The sequence below is a fragment of the Antechinus flavipes genome, chromosome 1 (genome assembly GCF_016432865.1).
Source record: "Antechinus flavipes isolate AdamAnt ecotype Samford, QLD, Australia chromosome 1, AdamAnt_v2, whole genome shotgun sequence".
NCBI lineage: Eukaryota > Metazoa > Chordata > Mammalia > Dasyuromorphia > Dasyuridae > Antechinus > Antechinus flavipes.
The window spans coordinates 585,548,106-585,575,935 of record NC_067398.1 but is presented as its reverse complement, the minus strand read 5'-3'; the positions used below and the strand labels follow the sequence as shown (position 1 = coordinate 585,575,935).

At 33.2% G+C, this 27,830-nt stretch overlaps 1 protein-coding gene across 5 annotated transcripts in view; it reads left to right on the top strand.

The window, feature by feature from the left end:
- Positions 1-25,600, top strand: part of RNF19A (ring finger protein 19A, RBR E3 ubiquitin protein ligase) — a 59,912-nt gene extending 34,312 nt beyond the window's left edge. For 4 of the 5 annotated variants that reach the window (XM_051970923.1, XM_051970924.1, XM_051970926.1 and 1 more), the window contains 9 exons: positions 643-1,410; positions 4,524-4,732; positions 11,455-11,599; positions 12,355-12,517; positions 17,636-17,750; positions 18,141-18,302; positions 20,745-20,958; positions 21,982-22,125; positions 23,375-25,600. In XM_051970923.1, coding sequence (XP_051826883.1) covers positions 791-1,410; positions 4,524-4,732; positions 11,455-11,599; positions 12,355-12,517; positions 17,636-17,750; positions 18,141-18,302; positions 20,745-20,958; positions 21,982-22,125; positions 23,375-24,056 — 2,454 coding nt within the window. In that variant the 5' untranslated portion in view covers positions 643-790 and the 3' untranslated portion in view covers positions 24,057-25,600. The remainder of the gene's footprint in view (positions 1-642; positions 1,411-4,523; positions 4,733-11,454; positions 11,600-12,354; positions 12,518-17,635; positions 17,751-18,140; positions 18,303-20,744; positions 20,959-21,981; positions 22,126-23,374) is intronic. The other variant, XM_051970927.1, reaches the window with a different exon arrangement.
- The last annotated feature ends 2,230 nt before the right edge of the window (positions 25,601-27,830 follow it).

The window sequence follows — 27,830 nt, the reverse complement described above, 5'->3', positions numbered from 1 at the left end:
CAAAATTGTAAGAATTTATTGACAATATAGAAAATTTTATGTGTCCAGAGGAAATATAAACTTTTCAAAGAGTTTTGGAACTTTTTTCCTCATCTGTTAGCTGGTATTTTGATTGAATTACATATAATCTTTATAAATACTCTATTTTGTAAATACTCTACTTTAAATATCAAAAAATGCAATAGCTTATAAATTAGATTCTTCTAATTTAAAGGAGCTTTTAAAAGGAGCTATTTTTGATTTCTTTTTTGTGTGTGTGTTTCTTAACTACTTATTGAAAATACTGGCTTAAAAATAATGTATAAAATGAATTTATAGCTTTTCTTAAAACGAAGCAGGACTTAAATTAACTTTCTTAATAGTTTTTATTTTTTATTTCATTTTTGGGGTTCCTTTTGTGGGGAAGATTATATTTTATTTTAATTTTCATAATCTTGCAAACAGACATAAAAATAGCCTATATATATATGTGTGTGTACACACACACACACACACACACACACATACACACACGGACAAAATGACTTCTAGTGCAAGAAACCTTTCTAGTCCAGAGTCTACTTCATTTACAGCAATGGAATCTTGATAACCAGTGACTGCCTTTCAAAAGAATTAAGCTAATTCTTATTTTTCTCCCTACAGAACATCTATAAGAACAATCGCTTGGAAATTAAAACTGTTGTGAAGGTTCTTCAGCGGGAACTAAGAAGGATTATCTCACATCATGGCCAAATCTTAATGCAGAGACAAGAAAAATAAAACTTATTACTAAATATGATGAGGGTTATGTATGAACCCTGACTTTGATTCAGTTATAATGAGTATCCTAGACATGAGTTTGCATCGGCAGATGGGGTCAGATCGGGACCTTCAGTCTTCTGCCTCGTCTGTGAGTTTGCCTTCTGTTAAAAAGGCACCCAAAAAAAGGTCCTTTAGGTCATTTCTATTTAGGAAGAAAAAGGATACCAAACGTAAATCAAGGGATCTCAATGGCGGGGTAGATGGAATTGCAAGTATTGAAAGTATACATTCTGAAATATGTACTGATAAGAACACAGTTTTCTCTACATATACCTCTAATGACAATGGAACAATTATCAACAGCAAACAAAATGGAGAGTTTATGGAATGTCCTTTATGCCTTTTGCGGCATTCTAAAGAAAGATTTCCTGATATAATGACTTGTCATCATAGATCTTGTGTGGATTGCCTGCGACAATATCTGAGAATTGAAATCTCTGAAAGTAGAGTTAATATCAGATGCCCAGAATGCACAGAACGATTTAATCCCCATGATATTCGCTTGATATTAAGTGATCATATCTTGATGGAAAAATATGAAGAATTTATGCTTAGACGGTGGCTTGTTGCAGACCCTGACTGTAGGTGGTGCCCAGCTCCGGACTGTGGGTAAGAATATACTATGTACTATTGGGAATTTTGTTTTTTTGTTACATGCTGCATTAAATTTTTCTGTGGATGAAATTAAAATTGCTGAATAATATGCGATGCAAATATTCATCATAGACTGTCACTTTTTGAATTCAGCTTTTTTTTTTTTTTTTTTTTGAGGCAGTTGGGGTTAAGTGACTTGCCAGGAGTCACACACCTAGGAAGCATTAAGTGTCTGTGACCAGATTTGAACTCGGGTCCTCCTGAATTCAGGGCCAGAGCTCTATCTACTGCACTATCTGACTTCCCCAAGACTATCACTTTTTAAGATTTTATTCTGTTTGAAATGAATAAAAGGCTTTATTTCAGTAACTCCCAAGTTAATCAAAAGGTAAAAAAGCTCAAGATTCCTTACATAATCAAAATAATTTGAAAAGAATTTCAGTAGTAGAAGATAGAGAATGCAGGAGATGATAGCAGAACAAAGTAACAAAATGTTTGTATTTAAATTACCACAAAAGATGGGAGGATGAAGTTTGGCCTATTTTTTAAATTGGCAGTGATGCTACTATTAAGTATCTATATAGTACAGTTAACTTCAAATAGAAATACATCAAAGTAAAATTTAGTGCTTTGTGTTTTTTAATGTTTTAAATGATAGATTTTTTTTCAGTAAAAATGAAAAGAACATTTGAAACTTGTAAATTTTAAAATTGGGTTGAAAATACAACACACTTGTTGTGTGTTGAAATACCCTAAATTATATTAAATGTTTATTGTAATTCATTGTAAATTAAAAATAAAATCAAGCTTGGCATTTCTTAATCTGGGTCTTTGGATCCACATTTATGTTCAAAGAAATTTCATATACAATAGATTGATGGTGAACTGTCATGAAATCTAAATCTGACATGTCATTTAAATTTTTTTGTTAAATAAACCCACTAATCATGATACCGCATTTTCAGATCTCAGTAACAATTTATATGCCATAGAATTACATTATTTAATTTTTTTACTGTGATTTTTTTTTTAAAAAAAATTTGTTTGTGTTAATTAGCAAGAGAGTAATAACAAAAATGGAGGGGGATTGCTTATTCATATATATATATTCCTCCCATTTTGAAACATATTTACATAATTTTATTTTGTCAGATAATAGCATTTATCATGTCCAACACGGGGAAAGGGAACAAGAGAATCATGAAATTATTTGAGAATATTTAGAATATTCCTAGTAAGCACTCAAAATTAGCATTTATTAATTGCTTACTGAAACTCTGTTAAGTGTTGGGTATATTTTTTAAAATGCAAGAATACTTTGTTACCCTCAAGAAACTCAAATTCTAATGGGAGACAAAAATGTAAATAATTTATTCACATTGCAGAATTAAATACATGGATTCATCCTGTGAGAAAAAAATCTCTTGGGTTTTAGTAGAAAAATTATATCACCATTAAATTGATAGAACAATACTGTAGTGATTTTGAATTTTGATGATTTAATATTCTTACAAGAAGTAAGACTTTTGAGGAAGGGGGGAGTGGTTGAAGGCTAGTCTTAACTAGGGCTTGAACGTTATTGATAGACTTGAGATGGGATATTTAGAGATGAAAGGGTTCTTAGAGACCATCTAGAGCAAAACTTTCTCTTTCTCCCATTTCATTTTGAGTAACACTTCTTGCCTTAAAAATGGATTAATAGTTTTCTATAAGAAGAAACCTATACTTAATAGTTACAAGAATGATACTACAGGCTTAAATACTAGAGAAAAGCTATAATTTTTTTTAAAAATCCTAATAGATTGTTACAGTGTTATATACCAAATATAGAAAGAACAGCTTCAAGTTTTCAACACAAAGATAATGGTTACACTAATTTTTTTTTTCTTGTTACACATATTGCAGGATCTTTTTTCATTTCAGAGAAAATTAGCCCTTGCATGCAACTTAGAAATGTCAAACAGCTAAAGAATGAGATGTAGCAAGTTTTTTTGTTTTATTTTAATTGGGGAGGGGGGAGAAGGGAAAGAGAATTCCCATTGACATTGAGATTCAACTGCAGAAATAAAGTAAGCATAAAAATTGATTATAAGGTTCTGCTTTTATGGCATTTTCTTGAAAATAGGTTATGGAAAGGACATCCTTTTAACAGACGGGGTAAAGGTTGAGAAAGGACTGATTTTTTTTTTTTTTAATACAGCTTCTTAAGGAAATGTTTACATTTGCTAATGTGACAGATAAATTCTTTATTATTATTATTATTATAGCTTTTTATTTACAAGATATACATGGATAATTTTTCAGCATTGACAATTGCAGAACCTTTTGTTCCAATTTTTCCCCTCCTTCCCCCAGATGACAGGTTGACCAATACATTTTAAATATGTTAAAGTATATGTTAAATACAATATATGTGTATATGCCCATAGTTATTTTGCTGTACAAAAAGAATCAGACATTGAAATAGTGCACAATTAACCTGTAAAGGAAATAAAAAATGCAGGCGGACAAAAATAGAGGGATTGGGAATTTTATGTTCATACTCATTTCCCAGAGTTCTTTCACTGGGTGTAGCTGGTTCAGTTCATTACTGCTCTATTGGAACTGATTTGGTTCAACAGATCAATGCTTATTACTACCCTGTTCATGTTTAGAATGAATGTGGGGTGGTGAGAAGAGAGAGGCAAGCTTTCTCTGACCTGAAGGAATAAGGTGGGAAGTGGAATTAGGGAGAAGAGGGGCAGGTGGCACAACATGCCATAATGGAAAGAGCTCTGGATTTAGAATCAGATGATATAAATTAAGATGTCAAATATTCTACTTATCAGCTTGGTGACATTGAAAAAGTCACTTAATCTTTCTAAAACTTAGTTTCCTCATCTTTGTACAATAGGGAATGCACTAAGATTTTTTTCCAGATCTAAATCTATGATCCTGAGCCTTTAAAGTATAAATGTACATAGCATTCATTCTTTACCTCTCAGTAGATTATCATTTAACTTAAACATTTGTTTGTGGGCAATTTGCTGAAAATGAAAATTGTTGTTAAAATGATCATTAGATTATTTTGAATATTTCTTGTATTTATGTACTTATTAATTCTCCTCATCTCATCTTGATTCTTCCAGATATGCTGTGATAGCATTTGGCTGTGCTAGCTGTCCAAAATTAACTTGTGGACGTGAAGGCTGTGGAACAGAGTTCTGCTACCATTGTAAGCAAATATGGCACCCAAACCAGACCTGTGATGCTGCCCGACAGGAGAGAGCCCAGAGTCTCCGTCTGAGAACAATACGTTCTTCTTCTATTAGTTATAGCCAAGAGTCTGGAGCAGCAGGTATTTATATTCAGTTATTATCTTTAAAATGTTTGGAAGATACATTTATGTCAGCAAACATAATACAGTCAACAGCTTTGAATTCTCTGTTACCATTCCAGTGTTTAGATTGTTGTGATATGGCATAGGTTTTCTGTCCTGGAAATACTTGAGAAAATTATATGTGAGGAAATATTTTTATTTAAAAGTTATGACTGAAAAAATAAAAATATTTGTTTTTTAAGAAACAAAAGTTCCATGACTATATACTCAATAACTAAGAATGGTCATAAAGTTGTACTTATAGTAGTATTAGTCTTTTGATCAGTCTTATCACAATCATTTAATTGAGAGGTAGGTTCTGACTGTAACACTATAATGAATTACTATTCTTTTTTTAAACAGGAGAATGTTAATTATAATTTTTAAAAAAGCCTAAATTGCAGAGAAAGAGTATTATTTTGCCTAACTTTTAAAATACTTTATTACATAATTAAAAATGTCTTGTGTGTATATGTATATGATTAATTTGCATTTGTCACTCATTTCCACTCATAAAAATTTAAGCATACTTGATGTTGAAAGTTTATAAATCTAAATCTATATTTTTAAATCATGAGTTTGAAATTCTTTGAAGGTTCATTTGTGAAATAATGTATGTCTTCCATGGCCAGTAGGAAAAACATTTTCATAAGCCACAGAATCTCAAATTCAGATTCTCTGGCCTATTTTATTATTTATCCTGCTGGTCTTTATAAGAGGCTCGTGTTACTTTTTTTTTTTTTTTTTTGGCTGAGGCAATTGGAATTTAAGTGACTTGCCCAAGTTCACACAGCCAAGAAGTATTAAGTGTCTGAATGATCTGAGGCCAGATTTGAACTCAGGTCCTCCTGACTTCAGAGCTGGTGCTCTATCCCCTATACCAAGCAGCTGCCCTCCTCATGTTACTTTTAAACTCCTAATGCTTTCATTGGTATTTCAGTAAGACAGATCTAAGAGGGAAAATGGGGAATGAAAATCTTGATCTTTTCTTGAACTGAAATGTAAAATGTAAACATTCTGTCAGTTTGTATGTACCCAGAAATTTTTTTATAAAACCTCAGAGAATAAAATGAGATAGAAAAAGTGAAAGACCTGAAGTATAGTTATTGAAGGAAAATGAACTGAAAACTAAGTAGTTAACTTTAGTGTCACCTGAGAAATGACATGTCCCTTTTCTGAGTTGGATGGCATCTGTCAGAAATGGAATCATAGAATTTGAGATTTAGAAGGAACTTTAGTGTCCTGCTAGTCCAATTCATATTTAAATGAATCCAGACCATATCATTTCTGACAAATGATTTTCTTAAAACAGACCTACCACCTTTTGAAATAGAATAAGAAGAGTTAGGAGTAAAGGGGATAAAGAAAGTACTTAATAAGGAAAATTTGTTTGCCAGTGAATTTGCATGTACCTGAACTATATATATGTACATCTCTCTCTCTCTCTCTCTCTCTCTATATATATATATATATCTATATCTATATCTATATATATATATATCTGTATACACACCTGTGTATATAGGTGTGTATATGTATGTATGTACAATTAAGTGATAGTTTTTATTAGCAGACATTATAATTTATACCCCCAAATGCATTCATCCTGTAAAGGTTTTTAATTTCAGTGATTCTATCCAAAGCATTTCTAAAACTGTTCTTCTGAGATTACTTTCAGAACTTGTGCATTTGGGGGAAACTCTAGTGACTCCAATCACTTTCAGCATCAAATATAAACTTTGGCATTCAAAGCCCTTCACAACATAGATTTTGATCTTTGCTCTATAAGGTTATGAATTTATAGTTTATTCAATTAACATCAATAACAAGTGTTTTCCTGTCTCAAAAAGTAATCACTTTTTCTTTTTTGTAATTTTTATTTGGGCTTTAATATGTCCAGCATCCCATCTCCATTAAAGAGATTCGTTTTGACATATGGATGTTAAATTACAGACCCAACCCTCTCCTTACTCCCAACCATATTTATTAGCCTCTTTCACCATCATTCTCTGTGCCTACCTTTGCATTGAATTCAAGGAGTCTTAAAGTATATGATGATTGTGACAAGAGGCTGCCACATTTCCCCGCCTATCTATCTATCTATCTATCTATATATATATTTAGTATATGGCTCTATTGTTTTCTTCTCCAATATAATGCCTTATATTTGGGAACTTAAATATACACATCAGTATCCCTTCAAACTTAACAATTCATAAACTTCTTCAACTCCTATGACCTACAACTTAATGAACGGCCACATACGGGGATTATCCTAGTTTTACCCACAAATGTAAGTTTATTTAGTTCTGAACTTTTTACTTTGAAATTCTTCTACATGACATGACTTTCTATCCTCCCAATTTCTCTGTGTGCTTCTTTTCTCCTAAAGCTCTTCATCCTTAATTTATAATCTTCTGTCATTTTACACTTCCCTCCCTTACTGTTATTGCTCTGATCTTCCTTGCCTTTATAATGTTTGTGCTACAATTAGCCAATTTAACTTTATTCAATTCTCCACCCTCATGTTCTTTGCCTGCCTGTTCTACTGCTTCTCATTTACCTTCAAACTTCAACTCTAAATGACTTTCCATCATCTTATCTATCTTCTTTTCTTCTTTCTGCTTGCTGTGTCCCAGTGGAAGTTATTAACTGGATCAACTACAGATTTTAAATATCTAATATTAATTGGGTCTTCACTACTATACAATAATTCCTTTTCTGTGGTTACCATAATTCCCACAATGTGTGTTTAAAACCTCCTTTTTTCAAGTCAACAAGTCTGCACTGTCTTTGAAAGTTGTTATATTTACAATATTGTTGTTTCTATAAAGATTGTTCTCCTGGTTTTATTCAACCATTTGTTAAAGTCTTCCAGGTTTTTCTGAAACCATTTCAATTAAGTAAACATTTATAAAGTTCCTAATCTGTGCCAGGCACTTGGGATACAATTAAGGGGGAAAAACATTCTCCCTTCCAAGGATCTTCTAACCTAATAGAAAAAGACAACACACAAAAGGAAGATGAAAGGGACAGGGAGGCCACTAATGGATACTTGGCCAGAAGGTGTGCTATTCCCAGGAGTTGATGGCAAACAGAAATGCTGATGGAAAATGGATTACCAAGAATATTATGAGCCTTCTACAAAGGAAGGCTTTGATCAAAGGAGTTTATTTAGTACCCTGCCTTCTAATCCTCCAATCTGAGGGAGAGGCAACTGAAGGTTTGTTGAGAAAGTGTAGAGTGAGTATCAAAACCTGAGTCATCGTCTGTGATTTCTTAAAACACAATGTGATGTATTCCATCACATTCATATGTTATTATTGGTTCAATCATTTCCCAGTTGGTGTTGCATCACCTCAATTTCAATTCTTTGGCATTACAAAAAAAGCTGCTATAAATATTTTTGCATAACACCTCTCGGATTGGCTAAGATGACAGAAAAAGATAAGGATAAATCTTGGAGGGTCTGTGAGAAAACTGGGACACTAATACATTAATAGTAGAGTTGTGAACTGATCCAACCATTCTGGAGAGCAATATGTAACTGTGCCCAGAGAGCTATGAAACTCTGGATACCAGTTGATATAGCAGTGTAACTATTAGGTTTATGTAATGTTCTTCTCTAAAATATAATATTTTCTGTGAATAGGTTTCTCGGGAGGCTTCTGGGAGCAGCCTTCCTTTCAGTTCAGTAAATACCCCAAATGCAGCCAGGGATTAAAGTCCAAATCCTTTATTGTTTCTTTCCAATTCTTGTCTCCTTTCTTGAGCCTGGTTAGCTTTCTTAGAGACCTATCTCTCTCCTTGGTTCCAAGAGCTCCTGCCGCTAGTCCTTTGCCTCTGCCAGCTTCTGCCTCTAGCTCCCTCCAAATGTCTCCAGCCAGCACAAAGGTGGAAGATGGAATGAATCTGTCTCCTCCTCCGAGACCTTCTAGTGGGCTTCTCTTCTTTGGCCCTGAGAGATCCTCCTTATATATGCTCTCTTACAGGTGTGAATCTTGTGGAATTATAGTAAGTACTAAGTACATGTAAATTAGAGAATCATTATCTCATCAATTCCACTGACTTGGCACCTTATAAGAATTCTAACAGGTTTATACCCCAAAGACATTATTAAAAAAAAGTAAAAGGACCACGGGTGCAGAACTGTTTGTGGCAGTCCTTTTTGTAGTAGCAAGGAATTGGAAACTTGAGTGTGTAATGGGCTAAAACTGAGTTGATGCACTGAGGTCCAAACATTTAAGGCTAATTACCAATTGAACAATACTCTATTAGCATATGCTTGGAGAAAGAATGGCCCTGCCCACTACTTTGTGCAGGTTTGATCTGTTTGGCTTATAGGGAGATTGAGGCAGGATTTAGAGGATGGAGTAGGACCAATGGCTCTAAGCTAGAGAAGAAAGAGGAGATTCCTGTGTCCGGGAGCTCTCCTCTCCCTTCGATAAAGAATAAAAATCAAGGACTTTTGCTTATCCTGACTCCTGCTGATTTTAAAGTATCCAGGGTGCGAACACGGTTATCACATGACTGGATGCCCATCAGTTGGATAATGGCTGAATAAGTTATGATATGTGATGGCAATGGAATATTATTGTTATGTAAGAAACAATCAACAGGATGATTTCAGAAAGGCCTGCAGAGACTTACATGAACTGATGCTAAGTGAAGTAAGCAGAACCAGGAGATCATTGTACACAGCAAGATTATGTGATGATCAACTGTGATGGACTTGGCTCTTTTCAACAATGAGGTGAATTGAGTCAATTCCAATGGACATAATTATGATAGAAAGAGCCATCTGCATCCAGAGAGAGGACTATGGGGACTGAAAGCGAATTACAATGTTGTATTTCCACCTTTTTTGTTGTTGGTGGTTTACTTTTTTTCTCTCTTTTTTTTTTCCTTTTTGATCTGATTTTTCTTCTGGAAATATGTATAGAAGAATTGCATGTTTAACATATATTGGATTGCTTGCTATCTAGGGAAGGGAGAAAGGGAGAAAAGTTTTTGCAAGGATGAATGTTGAAAACTATATGTGTATTTTGAAAATAAAAAACTATTTTTAAAAAAATTACATATTTTTGTCCATATGGATTCTTTTTCTCTTTCTTTCGGATATATAGACCTCATAGTAGAATTGCTGTGTCAAAGGGTATGTACATTTTTTTAGAGTATAGTTTCAGAATAGTTAAGACACAGCTTCTCAAATTAGTGTATTTGTTTTCCCAAAGCTCCTCCAGTATCTGTCATTTTCCTTTTTTTGTCATCATAACTATCCTGATTGGTAATTAAGAGTTGTTTTAATTTGCATTTATTTCTCTATTAGTGATTTAGAGCATTTTAAATGTGTTTATTGATAGCTTAGATTTTTCCTCTGAAAACTATCTATGTATAATCCTTTGATCCTTTGATTCTTTTTCATATATATTTAACTATTCTCTCTATGTCTTACAAAATGAAACCTTTATTAGAGAAACTCGTTGAAAAAAATGTTTTTGTTTTTTTTTTTCCAGTTAATTTATTCTCAAAACAGCTCTGATATCTATTGTGCTGTGAAAGGTAAATCTGAGTTCTCTAAAGTTTGCCAAGCAAAGAATCAACTCTAGAAACACTTAAAAATAGGTACAGTGATATCTGAGGGCTAAAAGTTTGCCATAAGATTGTTATGGAATAATGACTTTTTTTCTACTCATTTTAAGGAAGATACACTAAGTAGTTATAGCTTATAATCTGTGTTGTTAGGAGAAGTATCCACATCAATCAGCCTAATTATTGAATAAAGTTCTTTTTTTTTTTTTTAATTTTTTTTTTTAAAGGTATTCTCATAGTCTTTTTTTTTTTTTTTTAAATTTAATTTTATTTAATAATAACTTTGTATTGACAGAATCCATGCCAGGATAATTTTTACACGACATTATCCCTCGCAATCACTTATGTTTCGTTTTTTCCCCTCCCTCCCTCCTCCCCCCCCCAAGATGGCAAGCAGTCCTATATATGTTAAATATGTTGCAGTATATCCTAGATACAATACATATTTGCAGAACCGAACAGTTCTCCCGCTGCACAGGGAGAATTGGATTCAGAAGGTAAAAATAACTCGGGAAGAAAATCAAAAATGCAAATAATTCACATTCATTTCCCAGTATTCCTTCTTTGGGTGTAGCTGTTTCTGTCCATCATTTATTCAATGAAACTCAGTTAAGTCTCTTTGTCAGAGAAGTCCACTTCCATCAGAATACATCCTCATACAATATCGTTGTCGAAGTGTATAATGATCTCCTGGTTCTGCTCATCTCACTTAGCATCAGTCCATGTAGGTCTCTCCAAGCCTCTCTGTATTCATCCTGCTGGTCATTCCTTACAGAGCAATAATATTGAATAAAGTTCTTAAAATGAAACCTCACCTTCTCTATAGTCATCCCTAGGACTTTTCATTTATTCCCATGCTTTTTGTCCTTGTGCTATTTCTTATTTTTTATCATACTTGTATTTTGAGAAATATCTTTTGTCTTTCAAAGAAGAGAAAAAAACATACTTTATAAATTAAATAGTATTGAATAGTGCATCAATGGAAAAATTTTGGTATGTGGGTATCTTTGTAAATACTATGATTCTAATGGAAATTTTGAGGAATGATTATTGATTTAATGTGGTATATTTTACATATCAATGAAAGTTTTTGTTCTTTTTCTTAATAGCTGATGATATAAAACCATGTCCACGATGTGCTGCTTACATAATAAAGATGAATGATGGAAGTTGCAATCACATGACATGTGCTGTCTGTGGTTGTGAGTTTTGTTGGTTGTGTATGAAAGAGATCTCAGATTTACATTATTTAAGGTAATTTAAAATCAAAATGGCATTACAATTTTTTCTCACTAGTGTTTAAAATTTAGATTTTGAAACATGCTTTAAGGTAGTTAATTTTGTTCTAATTCAATAAATGGTAGAATAAACTAAAGTTTTTTAGTATAATTAATAACCAGCAAAATTTCTAGAAAGAGTGAAATGAGACATAGGTTTGCAGAGTGCTAGCCTTAAAGACCTGGAGTCATATCTGTTAAGACACTTAATTAGTATATGACCACAGTCACTTACTTACCTACTTGAGCTTCTGGCAAGTCTTTACAATTGTAAATAAGGATGTTTTATTGTATCTTAATGTTTTTGCTTTGACTGTATTCAGTCTCAAAACTTCTTTTAAAATTTTGTGTGTGTAAATCATTACTACCCACAAAGAGAATGTATTTCTAATATGTGACTAAAACAGGAATGTTTTACTGCTTGAGTAATAACTAAAGGTTTTCTGAAATGTTTGAGTACGAAGGGCCAATTCTTATTTAATGATAGCTTGAATTTTTTTTCTCTGAAAACTACCTGTTTATATCCTTTGGTCCTTTATCAATTGAGAACTGACTTTTTCTTATAAATTTGACTGTTCTCTTTATATCCTAGAAAATGAAACTTGTGCTATATACAAACTACATTTTTGTTTTAAAAAATCTTTTGATTGTATTAAAAAATACTTTAAGGGGAAAATTCTATTACCTGCCTGATAATCACTGCTATATTGGCTTATTTTTTCTTTTCATTAGCCCCTCAGGATGTACTTTTTGGGGAAAGAAGCCTTGGAGCCGTAAGAAGAAAATACTGTGGCAGCTGGGAACACTCGTTGGTGCTCCTGTAGGAATTGCTTTAATAGCTGGCATTGCTATTCCTGCAATGATTATTGGAATCCCTGTCTATGTTGGACGTAAGGTAAAGTGCACAATTCCTTATTTGATATGGGACTGTTTTTATTTTGTTTTTGAAATAGATCATTGTAAATTGCTAAATTATAGTTTTTTCCCTTATTTAAGGATAAACTGTTACTTAGCCACAAGGTTATCAGTTTCAAAAGTCTTTTTCAGACTTGTTACTGCTTCATTTCCAAAATTCCAGTATCCATTGCTTTAAATTCAGTAAGACAGGTATTTATTAAGCATATAGCTAAATCACTAGATTTGCTGTCAGGAAGATTAAATGACACAGGATCACACATGTAAAAGTCAATGTGATCCTGTGTCATTTAATCTTTCTGGGCCTCAGTTTTTTCATCTGATGTCCCTTTCAGGCCAAAAGACTTATAAGTCTTTACTATATGAAGCCTCCATTCTGGCTTCTGGGGTTAACAAAAATAAAAATAGACTAATTCAGCCTTTAGGAGTCTGTAGTTTTCTGGAGAGCAGAGCAAATATACAAGTATTATTCAATTCCTTATTCTTTTAGTCAGTCATTCAATAAATATTTATTAAGTACCTACTATGTGCCAGAAATAGTGGTAAATGGCACAGAAATTCAAGTGCTAGGGATACAAGGAAAGACAAATGACAGTCTCTTTCTTAAGGAGCTTAAAATCTAGTGGAGAAATCTGTGGGAAATTAAGTGTCTGCCTTGGAACCCACGTTAAGTCCACCAAAGGAAAAGAGGAGGGATCCTTGATACAAGGGGAATGGTGGGGTGGTATGAGTTTTAAGAGTTTTAGAGTTAATAAGGTTTTGGGGAAAGAGAAGTTTCTATCCAAGAGAATAACTATGTGGAAACTGCTTATTCCATGTGATCTTTTTATCACGAGTATTAGCATATGAAAGTGATTGGTTCTCTTTTCAGATGGATTTAAACTTTTAAAATTCAGTCATGCTTAAGAAATTATTAGAGTTTAACTTTTTAAATGGCTGTTTTGTCTAAAGTGTTAGATGTGTAACTTATTACAGAATTAATTACAGAATTGGTGTTGCATAGTTAGATAGCAGTATGTCTGAAAAAGAAGTAGGGATACTAGCCTAATGAATGCTTATTATGAGCCACAAGTATGATATGGCATCCAAAAAAAGCTAAATACAATCTTGGGGAATTTCATTAGCTGCTTGATTTGTGTTAAGAACCTTAGTTTTCAGGAATAAGGAGTGCTACAGCACTAGTCAGACTACATCTGGAATATTCAGTTCATCAACAGTAAGTTGGAAAGCAGGATAGGATGACAAAGGGCCATGAGTCCATCCCCATTTAAAGACTTGTCAAAAAAAATGGGCTACATTAAACAATGCAGCTTAGATAAAAAGGGACTCATGGGGGACATAATAAAATTTCCAGTAATTGAAAGGATATCATGTGGGGAAAGAAATAGAATTATGTTTGACTGAAGACCAGCTTAATTGAAGAATCTTAAAATTGGGTGTGACCTTAAAGATTTTCTAATCAGATGCATACCCAGGCAGGAATCCTATTTACACCATGCCTAACAAGGAATCTGCCACCCAACCTTTACATATAGCCCTCTAATGATGGAGATTATACTATGTCCCAAAGCATACAATTGCATTTTTGATAGTTCTATTAGGAAGTTTTTTTTCTTATTTCAACCCTTAATCTGTCTCCTTTTAATGGCCACCAGTTTTTTTTTCCTAGTTCCTACCTGTTGGAGCCTCGCAGAATAAATCAAATTTCTCTTTGCCATAATAGCTTTTCAGATGCCTGAAAACAGTGATTATGTCCCCCATAGGTCTTCTTTTCTCTAGGCAAAATGGCACCATTTGAATTTTTGTATGGCATGATGTTTAATCTTAATATTCTTTGTTGCCTTCCTCTGGACATTCTTAACTTCTCAATACCTTTCCTGAAATATTGCACAAAGAATTAAATACAATATATCCCAGTTATTATTTTATTAAGACATAATATAGCTGCATTGTAAAGTAAAGTAGTCCCTACATAATATTTGAATTATTCTCAATTATATATTTTTATTCCATGTATAGGGTTTTACATTTATCCCTACTAATTTTCATTTTATTAGATTCAATCCACTTTTTAAAAATCTTTATTCTATGATCTTAACATGTTCTCTCAATTTTAGGTGTTTACAAAATTTTAGGGAATATAATTTCCCTTGTTCTGTACAATGCCTGGCTGTTAAGATTATTTGTAATGCTGTTGACTTAGAGCATTTATATAGTCCCTTAATCTTTTTCACATAAATTTTTATGGTTTTTCATTTTAAACACAAGTATAGTTGAATATAATTATTTTGTTAAAACTTAATGTTTTTAGGTAGAGCCCATTTTTTAAGATTGTTGCAATTTTTTTGTTTGTTTATTTTGGATCCTTGCCTGCTTTAGTTCAAACTCTTGACATCTTCAAGAGTGAATAATTCTCAGTGTCACAAGTTGCAAGGAGCATGAGGACAGAATATAGGTCTATTTGGCTTGGTGATGAGATCATTAATTACTTGGGAGATGGCAGTATCACAGTAATGAGTATGACAGTCTTATATTGAAAAGGATTGAGAGAAAAAATGGTGAAGAAGTAGAGGTAAGGAGTATAGACCGGTATTTTGAAAAGTTGAGCATCAAAGGGAGAAGAAGAGAACAGATCAATAACTTGAGGTGTGTCAATCAAAGAAAAATTTTTTAAAAGATAATAATACATACAAATAAACTTTAAGGCTTATATGGAACTTTATATACGTTATTACATTTTATTCTGACAACAACCCTGTCAGGCACATTTTTACAAGTGAGAAAACTGAGGATCAGATTGTGACCTAACGATCACACAGCTAGGAAAAATATCTGAGGCAAAATTCAGCCTCAGATCTTCCCAGATCCAAACCCTATTTGTTGTTGTCTCCTCAAGAATATTTGAGTATGTTTGTAGACTAAATAGGAGTTCATTGGCTTCTGGTCTGAAGAATTCATCCTCACACTTGGTTTGAAAATTGGAACATTTGTCCATGTTCTGGATATGTTTTCCATTCTCTATTATTTTGCAAAGATCATTGACAGTGGTTTACTAATCACATCCAGAATTCTTTTATTGCCCTGGAATGTAGATTTAGGCTTTATGACTTGAAGAGCAACTAGGAAATCATCTTTTGACTTATTTGGGATTCTAATATTCAGTAACTGTTTTTGTTATCTTTTCCAATCCAAGTGTTAACCACTAGGCTATATTGATTATAGCAATTAAAGAATTCTGTGAAGAATTTTATTTTCTGCATTGGTGAAAGGAGTACTCATATTGACAATCACTTATCTTTCTAAGTTTTGAAGCACATAGTTGAATGTAGAGGACCGCAGATAATGGGAGAACTCTGGGAAAGGTATACTTGAAACAAGGATACATGTCAATAGGAGAGTGCTTATAGTTAACAAATGCGCAGTGTGCTATAGTGATGTAATGGTTCTATAGTTGGCACATATTCACTGTGCTGTAGTGATGTGATCCTACTAAAGTATTTAAGGGCTGAAAGGATTGAAATAAACAGACTCCATCTTTGACCATCCCTGTGAGTCTTCTGCTTTCTTCATTCCTCCATTAAGACCAAGGACTCGGGCTGGTCCCAAGGTCCTCCAGAGAGCTAGTTCAGGTGATATATTTTAGCACCCTAGCATGGGGTCTCTAGAGAGCAGGAAATTTTAATCACCCTGGTGTGCGACCTCTAGAAAGCAACGGTACGTTTTGTCATCCCAACTTAGAGGCTCTAGAAAGCACATTACAGTTGAGGATATTTTAAATTTAAGATAACTGTTATAAATTTTCAAGATCTTAGCACATTCCTTCTTAAACTCATTCCCTCCAGATCAGATCCTTTACATTTCATATGCAGGTCTGGTGGTGTTATGCAGATTATATTACACATGAAAAAATGGTTTATCTTCATTCACCAAGATATCACTGCTACATTTATTTATGAGGTGTAGATAAACTTTTCTGGACACATATAGTCATGTTATTCCATCTTTGATTTGCAGGCTAAAATAATATAAAGACTATATATATATATATATATATATATATATATGTATATATATATATATATATATATATATAAAATAGAGATTCTAAAGCCACCTGTCAACAGAGTACACAAATTATGTTTCCCATGTTACTGAAGGATTATTATGCTATCCTTATCCCCATGCATATTTTGACAGTCTTTGAAAGATTTTGTCTAAAAGGAGATTGTTAGGACAAGAATATTACTCATAGATTAGATTCTAGCTTAAAAGGTTGAAATGTGTTGCTGTGCTGTATCTATTAAGAGAGTTAACACAGATCTATTCCCTGCCTTCTAGGAGCTGTACTTTAGCCTTTCTTTTTTTCTGTTCCTATTCCAAGTAGCTGAGCTACAAATTTGGATCAAGATCCAGAGTTATTTATCATTATCTTTATTCACATAAAGGGAATAGAGGGGAAAGTGGCTATCCAAAAATCAAGGCATGGCTGCTAGAACATTTTTTGTGAAATTGGTAAACAATGAAGGCTTTTTTTAGGTATCCTATAAATGCCTACATACTATTTAAGGATTCTAAAATAGGATGAAACCCATACAGTTTACTTGGAAGTTTTCCAGTATTATATTTAAATATCTAATGTATAACCATGTTGAAAATAAACTTAGTTTTTCTAATTTACTGATTGTAAAAATTAAACTACCCCCAAATCAAATAGTTATGGCTCACTTTTTACTAGAGATTTCATTAGTATATTTAAAAAAAAAAAATTAGTACTTAGGACCAATTAATATGACTATCAGATTGCAAGAAATTCAAAGTGAAAAGGTGGTAAATAATTTGAAGTAAGGAGAATAGACTAGTATTTCTAACTAGCACATTGTAAGTCACTTTTATAAATTAAATTTTGCAAAGTATTAATTAGGGATAAAACAATTTGTGAAAATTTCAGTAGAACTTAGATTTGCCTTCTGTTAGAGACAGTCTTTTTTTAATAATGATAAAACTGAGAAAATATTTTAACTTTTTAATAGACCAGTTCTTTCTAAATAGAATATGAAATGTATCTCTTCTCTAATGATTTCTCATTCTTTCTACTAAGATTCATAATCGATATGAAGGCAAGGATATTTCGAAACACAAACGGAATTTGGCCATAGCAGGTGGTGTAACATTGTCTGTAATAGTATCTCCAGTAGTAGCTGCAGTAACTGTAGGTAAGCAAATTCTGAACACCTTCAGGTACTTCAAGCTTAATTTTCATTAAGGTTTTGAGTAAATTATAAATAAGGAATTTTGAAGTTATTGTTAAATATGAAAGTTTCAATTTGAACATGATAAAATATGCCTTTTGCAATAAAAATTAATAATAACTTATGTGTTGTGTGTCTTCATATTTAGTGTAGAGATTGGAATCTAATTCCAATGTAGATTGTTAAAATTTTAGTGGAATAAATTACTTTTGTATACATATCTAAGTTTGGACTCTGGCACTTTTATTTTGTATTCATCATCTCTTTAAAATGCTTTCCAAATCTCATTTTTTCATTGTTTTACTTTTTGGTTCATAGTGACATTTAATTTAAATTCTCTCTCTCTTTTTTAAGGCATTGGTGTTCCTATTATGTTGGCTTATGTTTATGGAGTCGTTCCAATATCTCTCTGTCGAAGTGGAGGTTGTGGAGTGTCAGCAGGCAATGGAAAGGGAGTCAGGATTGAATTTGATGATGAAAATGATATAAATATTGGTGGAACGAATATAGCAGTAGGTAAGCCTGTTAAACCAAAGGAAGCATATTACCTGATAGTAAATACTTGAACGTGATCAAGTATGATTTAGTCATAAGATTTGGGTTTGAATCCTGGCCTTTGCCATTGACTCTCCCATTTAACATTGGCTTTCTCATATTTAAAATATGGAGAGTTGAACAAAATAAAGGGGGAAAAAAAAGATCTCTTTCAGCTCTAAATCAGAGATTCTGTAATCTTAAGTGATAGAATCCTACTACTTGTATTTATTTGTTCTAATCTGAATGAATGCAGGCCCATTTTAAGTAAAAATAGTTAATTACAAAATAAAATCTTATAGGAAAGGGATATGCAGTGCAGTCCAAACTTAGATCATTTTTCTAGGCTTCCATATTCAATTTATCAAGCATTTATTAAGCACCAATATGTGCCAAATGCAAGGATAAAAAGACATAACCCAATGGCTTCTTTCCTTGGGCAGCTTCTCTGTGAGCAGATATCACATATCACACTGACATATTGAATTTGCAGTTCATTAAACTTACAGATCTTGAGATCAACTGATGATCTATGTCTTCCCCCATACTACTGAAGCTGATTTTTTTAAACTCATGGGTAAGACTTTTCATCCATCCCACTAAATTTCATCTTAATAGATTAATATCCTGTCAAGATATTTCTGAATTTTAATGATCAATTGTCTAGTGTGAGAGTTGTTTGTCCCAGATTTGTATTATTTGCAATTTTCTGTTGGATAGGTCTATTCATTCAGTCACCCTCAAATCCATCAATTATATTATCAAATGTATTTTCCTTATCTTTTGCTTTAGTAATAGTATCAAAATAGGAAGTAAATTTAGTGTGGTATGACTTAATGAAACCATGTGGATTTTCATAATCAACACTTTCTTTTCTAAGTATTCCCTGACCAGCTTTTTAATAATATGTTCTCACATTTTGCCAAGAATTGAAGTTCTGTTCATTGGCCTATGTGTATAGCTTGGGGACTTTATTCTTGTTTTGAATTTTTTTTTTGAAGGACAACTCTTCTCCAGTCCTTTGGTAATTCTGTTCTCCATAGTCATTAGCTCAACAGTCATATTTGATGCTTCTTTTAGGTCCAGGAATATAGTTAATATTGGGCATACGACCTGAATTTGCTTAGGAGCAAATACATGCTTTTCATACTTCATTAGAAAAGCAAAAACAAAATAAGACTCTTAACAGCTCTTTTTTCTCTTTATTGTCAGTTTTATCTCACTGCTTTTTTATCTCACTAGGTTCTCTTCAGACCTCATTATCCCTTACATTTCTGTAGCATTTAACACTATAAACATCCATCCCTTCTTTAATTATCTCTCATCCCTTAGTTTTTGTGATGCTTCTTTTTCCTCTTAAAGTTCTATTTCTACTTTTCTTGGATCTCCTGGAGTACCTTCTTTTTTCTCTGTTCTGTGAGAGTTTTCTAATAAAGTCCTGTCTTTTGCTCTTAATCTCTTTATTTGTGTCTTCCCCATCACAGATAGGCTTCTTTGAGAAGATGTTCTTTTGCAATTGAGGTTCAGTCCCACACTGAAATCTAGTACATTTTTATATTGTGAGTACATATAATGAGAGTGATACTTGAATTTTCTGCTGTTACCTTCAATTCAGAACCAAACTAACCGTTTACTATGTAAAACCTGACACTTCCAGTGTCACACTTTCTTCCAATCACCTAGGCTTAAAATTTCAATCGAATTACAATCTTCTTTATTCTATTCCCATCTAGTAATTTCTTAAATTCTGTCAATGTGTCTTTGTAGACTCCTGGCACTAGTGGTCATACTCTAGACAAACTTATTTGCATCACCTCAAAATAGTAATGAATTGACCAAGTAAAATAAAAGAAAAGAATTTTTAAATGGGTAATAAATTTTCACAGGGGAAACTTCATAGAAAATCCAGTGTAAATAAACAAAATAGAAATCCTTTTGTAATGAATAATAACAACTATAGATATTTCCCTCCATAAGAAAGAATGGAATGATTGGGGAGAGGGGGGGGAATATCCAGAGAAGTTTAAAAGCGAAAGAATTAAAGGAAAATAAGAGGACAGAAATTAGATCTTTTAAAGAAAACTTGATCATTTCTTCTTTACCACAGCAAATTAGTGAATTTTCCACCATAAATTATCAAGTATAGTGTACCTATAAATACATGCTTCATGTATACATGAACCCTCTGAAATTGAAGTAATTATAACTTTTCATTTAGTTCAAAACTAGTCAGATCTTTTGAGAGATTTAGTCAAATCCCATCTTGTTGCATTTTCTTGATTATATGTTCAGTCATTGTTCATTAGTTGTGTTGTTTTTATCAGCCTCCATCTATGTATCTTATGTTGGAATTTCATTTTTATCTTGAAATTTTCAGCTGTTATAATCAAACTCATTTCAGTTTTAAAAAATGTTTTTACTTAGATGCCACTTCAGTAGCAGAAGCACGCCACAACCCTAGCATAGGTGAAGGCAGTGTTGGTGGACTGACTGGTAGTTTGAGTGCTAGTGGAAGCCACATGGATCGAATAGGAGCCATTCGAGACAACTTGAGTGAAACAGCCAGCACTATGGCACTAGCCGGAGCTAGTATAACTGGGAGTCTGTCAGGAAGTGCAATGGTCAACTGTTTTAACCGGTAGGAAATGTTCTCTATACTACTGATAACCATGTGTAAATTATTAAGCTGGTCATGGAATCATTAGATCCTAAGACATTGTCAATGAAAATTACTTCATCAAATTGAACTGCCCTTCAGCCTATAGGTTATAATTTACTACTAACAATTCTAATACATTAATTTTGTTTAAAGTATAAAAAATTTTCTTACCTTTTCTTCTCTTTGATTCTGCAAGGCTAATTTAATATTCATAACTTGTAGCTTGCCATAATCTCATACAAATTTACCTTTTAAATAAAGTATTATGAGAATTTTAAAATAATATAGAATAAGTCAGATTTCCTTATGTTGATTAACTTTTTTTTTTTTTTTTTTTTGCTGAGGCAAATGGGGTTAAGTGACTTGCTCAGGGTCACACAGCTAGGAATTGTTAAATATTTGAGACCAGATTTAAACTCAGGTCCTCCTGACTTCAGGGCTGGTGTTCTATCCACTGCGCCACCTAGCTGCCCCTGTTATTTAATTCTTAAAAGAGTTCTTGCTCTTAAGTACAAACACATACTCATTTGTAAAATATATATAATTCATTTGGTCACTTTTATCATAGAATAGTTTGGTTCATTTTTTTCTGCAAAATGTTATTATTCAAAATTGATTCTAAGTATAATTACTTTTGAAATAGAAAGATGGAGTCCTAGAGTCTGAAAATGGGAGTAGATAAATCAAAATTTCAAGATTTGTTTCATGTTTCTGTTAGTAAATATACTCAGCATTTAGCTTGTAATTATCAGCATCAAGTCTGAATTATTAGTACAATATTCTTGTGTTTCAGTTGACTTAAGTAACCAAATAAGAGTACTGTTTTAAATGAGAACTTTGGAAAATAATTTTGTAGTTGTTTCTATAGTAATCATTCTTATTTATGTGACTGAATATCATTCTTTCACAAATTCTTACTAATTCCTAACACATTGTAATAGTGCGTGGTATTGCTTATAACTTTAAACTTTAATCGTTTACTTTTTTTCCCACCTCCCCAAGGTTGGAAGTACAAGCTGATGTACAGAAAGAGCGGTACAGTCTAAGTGGAGAATCTGGCACAGTCAGTTTGGGAACGGTTAGTGATAATGCCAGTACCAAAGCAATGGCAGGATCCATCCTAAATTCCTACATCCCATTGGACAAGTAAGAAAAAAATTTAGTTAAAATTAAGGGAAAAAAATTTATTAGATTAATTTTAAGAGAATTAAGTCAAATGATCAGTTTGGATAATGATTTTAATCAGCAAGTTTCTTATGTTAGAATGGAAATACTATAAAATTATGTAATAAAATTGCCAACACAAAAGAATAATTATAAAAGGAGTATAATTATAGGGAACAAAAGTTTTTTTTTAATCTATTTAATATGTTTCCCCAGTTACATTCAAAAGCAAATTTTTTTACATTCATTTTTAAGATTTTTGAGTTCTAGATTCTCTCCCTTATCCCCACCCAAAATTAAGAAACCACATGTGAAAATGCAAAACATTTTTCATAATAGTCAAGTCGTAAAAGAAACACAGATCTTCCACCCTAATGAAAATAAAAAGCCTCAAGAAAAATTATAAATTAAAAATAAAGAGAGAGAGAGAGTATAATAAGAGAATGTTAATAAGAGAATGTCTATATACCGACCCAATCAATTCTTTTTCTGGATATGAATAGGATTTTTATCTAAGTCCTTCAGAGTAAGTATGGATGGGAAAAAATTGTTTTTTTTTTTTTAAAGACAATAGTGGTTATAGAATAGAAGTGGATGTTCTCCAGTCCTGGTATGTTGATTAGGAAGGAAGTAAAGTTTGAACCTAGCCGGTGGTGTAGTGGATTGAGTGCTAGACCTGGAATCAGAAAGATTTGTCTTCCTGAGTTAAATTTGGCCTCAGACACTTAGTAGTGGTGTGACCCTGAGCAAATCATTTAACCCCATTTGCTTCAGTTTATTCGTCTGTAAAATGAGTTGGAGAAGGAAATGGCAAACCATTCTAATATTTTTGCCAAGAAAACCTAAGTGTTTTCTGAACTGGACTTTGAAGCCAATAGACTTCAAGAGAAGACTTAAAATGGGTTGAAAATATTTTCCCCCCTTAACATACTGAGTTTTTAAGATTAATTCTTCCTATGTTAATTTGGCTTAGTAGCTTTTATAATACCTTTTTACTCCCGGCCAAAAAAAATAGACCTTTGGTGTACCAGTCAAGTAAATGTAATGAAAGTTTAAAAAAATAATACAACTTATCTTGGTTTAGCTGTTTTTGAATGGCATTTAAGCATTTTAATTGTATTGCTTTGAAGTGATTTTTAGTATCATAATCAAATTTACCTAATTTATTAAAGTGAATTTCTCTTAAGACTTAAATCAGATGTTTATATGCATCATGCATTTTATATTTCAGAGAAGGCAATAGTATGGAGGTACAAGTCGATATTGAATCAAAGCCAGCCAAATTCCGACACAATAGTGGAAGCAGTAGCGTGGAAGATGGTAGTAGTGCTCTTGGCCGTGGTCATGCTGGTGGTTCATCTGGTGGTGTGCCAGAAGGTAAATCCAATGCCACTAAGTTGTCCAAAGAAACAGCAAGCAAAAAACCTAAAGGTAAACTGAGGAAAAAGAGTAGCATGAAGATAAATGAGACCAGAGAGGACATGGATGCACAGCTGTTAGAGCAACAGAGCACGAACTCCAGTGAATTTGACTCTCCATCTCTCAGTGACAGCATTCCGTCAGTAGCTGACTCCCACTCGAGTCATTTTTCTGAATTCAGTTGCTCTGATTTGGAAAGCATGAAAACTTCTTGTAGTCATGGCTCCAATGATTATCATACACGTTTTGCTACTGTTAGCATTCTTCCTGAAGTAGAAAATGACCGATTGGAAAACTCTCCCCATCCAAATGGCATTCCTGTTCTGACCACCCCTGCTGAAGTTCCACCAGTGAGTTATATTGCTGAAGAGCATGAGAGCAGTGTGACAACTGCCAGTGTAGATCTCTGTTTTGGCGGGGGACTAAAGGAAACAAATAACAATGATTCACAACAGGTTATGGAATTAAATACTACAATTCAGACTGAAATTTAGACTTGTAAGTGCTGCAAGATATTTACCACTGAACAGCCCTTTCTGGAGCTGGTTGAACTACCTGTGACTACTGTTAAGTTTCAAGTTACCAGCAGAAGCCAGGTTTCATAATAATGATGCAATTAGATTTTATATGGAACAAGGCAAAATGCTTCATGTGGATCTTAGTTACCAAACTTTGTGAAGTGAAATGAAGCTTTAAAAGTGCATTATAAAAAAGGACAATAAACTATAAGATCAAAGCTAATGTTTTGTGTGTTTGCCACAAAATTTTGCTTTAAAATACATACATGTGTATTCAGATAGAAATTTGGCTTAATTTATAATATATAAAATACTAATGTAGTTCAACATTCTCATGAAAACTTGAGGCTTTCTGATAAATGGGTAGTGGCAATTTATTGAAAACCACTAAGGGATACTATTTAAAAGAAACATGAGTCTCCCAGAATCCTTGCAGGTTATTCTACAATAGCTGATGTCCTTTATAACATTTCTACTCATAACTGGGCACAATTGTTTTCCCTTCTGGGATAAATCATATGCAATGTGGATATATAGAGCTAAATGCAGCCCATTTACTACTGTTTGGATACTTGTACACTTTGAGCAATGTTATGGCCATTTTTGCACAAGTTTGAAATAGAGAAACATGGTACGTGGTATATCTTGTATAATGTTTATATCATCTTACTAGAAAGATACAATGGTAATTAAGTAGACAGACAGCAACAAATATGGTAAGATATATACAAAATGTAAAATAGACTTCATTGGTTTATAAGCATTTTAAAGAAACAGTTACTTTTTTCATCAAGGGGAAGAATGTGCCCCACTGATTCTTGGTGCCTTTGGAATAGACTGGGTTTTAAGTGCCTGGTTGATTGAGGATTTTACTGTGTTGTTTTCTGGAACATCCTCTTTGGCCACCTTGGATTATAAAGAAAAACCACAGAACCCAAAATGACTGTGGTGGATAGGGAAACACATAATTCTTATTGCTAATGGTGATGAAAAAGTATTAGCCTACCAAAGACTCACTCAGGCATTAGGGGACAAGTTTTACAGCAGTTTGCAAAACACATGCCCATCTCCAATCATTGATTCAAAGCACAGTGCAGGCTCACACAGGTAGAAAATGCAGATACCCAGTATGGCCAGCTTTATTCCCTTTAATTTTGCTTACAAAAGAAGTTGAGGCTGGCCAAAATGCATGCACTGTTCACTTTCCTGCCTAATTCACTAAATGCAAAGCAAGTGATTCTGAAAAAACAGTAGTAAAAATGTTCTATCTTCTCTGTTTCTTGTAAGTATTGCCATTATGGTGCTACCGAGAGTTTTGGCTTGATTAAAAAGAAATGCCATGGGCTGCAGTCCTCTTCCATGATTCTTCCTTACCAGTTCCATTAATATGCTTATAACACTAGTGCCAGTTATGTTATTTGATAATGCTTGTTATGATATTTGTATATTTGTTTGCAATCCAATTTTGCTCAATAATATGCGTGTAAACTGCATACCTGAAATAAATCTCAGTACTAATATTAATGTCTTTTGATTTGTGCGTAAGCTTCTTTTGTAAGAACAGGAATATCATTTACTGTGTAATTTTCCTAAAATTATCAGCAGTCAAAATATTTCTAATTCTGAGCCTAAAATTACTAATAGATCTCAGGAGGTAGCTAGATAAAATATGAGAACTGTAATAACTTGGTGATTTGAACACATTTGAAACAATACCCTTGTCCCTTCAACCAAATGTCCTTTGTTAGGGTTTTTAAGCCTTTCATCCCCCTCATTGCCCTCCTGTGGACTCTTATCTCCCTCATCAGTTTTCTGCCTAAAGTTACTAAAAATTGAACACAATACTGTTAAAGTGGCGTCTGATCAGGGCAGAGTACACTGGAACTGCCACCCCCTTATTTCTGGACACAATACTTCTTTTAACGTGGCTTAAAATTGCATTCCCTTTCTTTACTTCCATATTACATTGCTGACTTATACAGAGTTATTTCTGCCCACAAAAGTCCACAGATAGCTTTCAGATGAATTACTGTTCAGCATATATCTGCCACCTTGTATTGGTAAAGATGACTTGCCTTTACATTTATCCCTATTAAAATTTGATTCTAGTTCTCTAGCCTGTCAAAATCCTGGCAGTCATCATTCACTGTTCCTCCTAGCTTTATAACTTGCACAAATTTGATAAATTTTTAAAAAATCTCTGAATAATGATTTAATTCAACTAAACAAATCAATAGTAATTTAGCCTGGTCCCTTCTAAAATGTTGTATGCCATTAATAAATATATACCTTATTGATGACTAACATTCAATGCAATCACTTCTTTTCAGCTTCTGATTTAATTCACTTAAAATCCCCCAAAATAATTGGTAACTTGCACATAATGGAAGGTAGGGACAAAAACTCTTTTTAAGTTTATGAGCAATATGTATGGTGCATTAAACAGCACAAGTCCCAGTACACATTTGGTATAGAGGGTCGGGAGATGATGTACCAGGTTGACGTCAAACTAATTATTTTGGGGTTCAGTCATTCCACTAGTTTAGATGCACAATGTACTATCATTTTGGTTACATATTTTTTACAAGAATAACATGAAAGACATTTTTACTAAAAATGTAGCACTGGACACCATTTCCTCAATCTAGTTTAGTCCATCAATAGAAGTAGTAAGGTTAGTCTGGTGTGACCTATTTTTAATGGCACTTTATTTTCCTCTCCTATTGAGATTTTTCTTCTCTACTCCTATGATACTTTTCTTATTTACAGCCTTTAAAGAACCCAGACAATTGTTAGTCTGCTAAAGGGAAGTTCTTCCAGGTTAGGTAACTAGACTTCATTACAGGCCATTAACTGTGTGCTCTTTCTTTCTTTTGAGTACTGGTTTCTTGTTGGGCATATTTTTTCCTTTCCTTTGAATTTTTAAAATGTGACTCGTGTCTGGGGATATAAGGGACAGGAACAATTTGCCCATCCATCTAGCATTCTTTATTTTTCTAGTTAGTATTTATTTTATTATTGGGTTAAGTGATTTGCCTAGGGTCAAGTACAGTTTGTAGGCAGGATTTGACTCCAAGTGCTGATGTTTTGTCCACTGGACTACCTAACTGCCCTTAGCATTCTTTCTTTCCTAGTAATAAGCAACTGTTAACCCTTTGTCTCAAAAACACTGAAGAGTGCAACAAAATATGAGTACTATATTAGATGTTGACAGCTGCAACCCAAAAGAACAAATATAACCTTCTTGGATCCCTTTCCACTTGTGTATCTATAAGTTAAGATGTGCTTTGCCTGTGGCAGCTGCTAAGTAAATGTTACTGGCTGAAAATTAACTAATACTAGATAGTACTTAACCTTGAGGTTTTTGTTGTTTTTTGCTACTGGATGAGGTTTCTTCTGTCATTAAATGCCACCTGACCTTTCATAATCACAGGCTTCACTATTTCAGTGGTGCCGTCTGCTACGACTGGGAAAAACATGTGTATATAGGGAATTTCTTGGAAAGACATTGATAATGGTGAGATGTGATTTGTATTCCTGTAATTCTCCAAATTATTCTCAGTAGTCCAGTTTTATTAAGATTCCCAGCTTTTTTTGTCAAACATCTAATTCAAACTCCATCTGAAGTTAACAGTTTTAACTTTTTTTGTTGTTATATACCTTCATAACATTGGTGAGCCCTTGTTACTTTCCTGCCTCCCTAATAATTGTATAATTTTTTTTCCTTCTGAATATATTTGCCCCATCCCA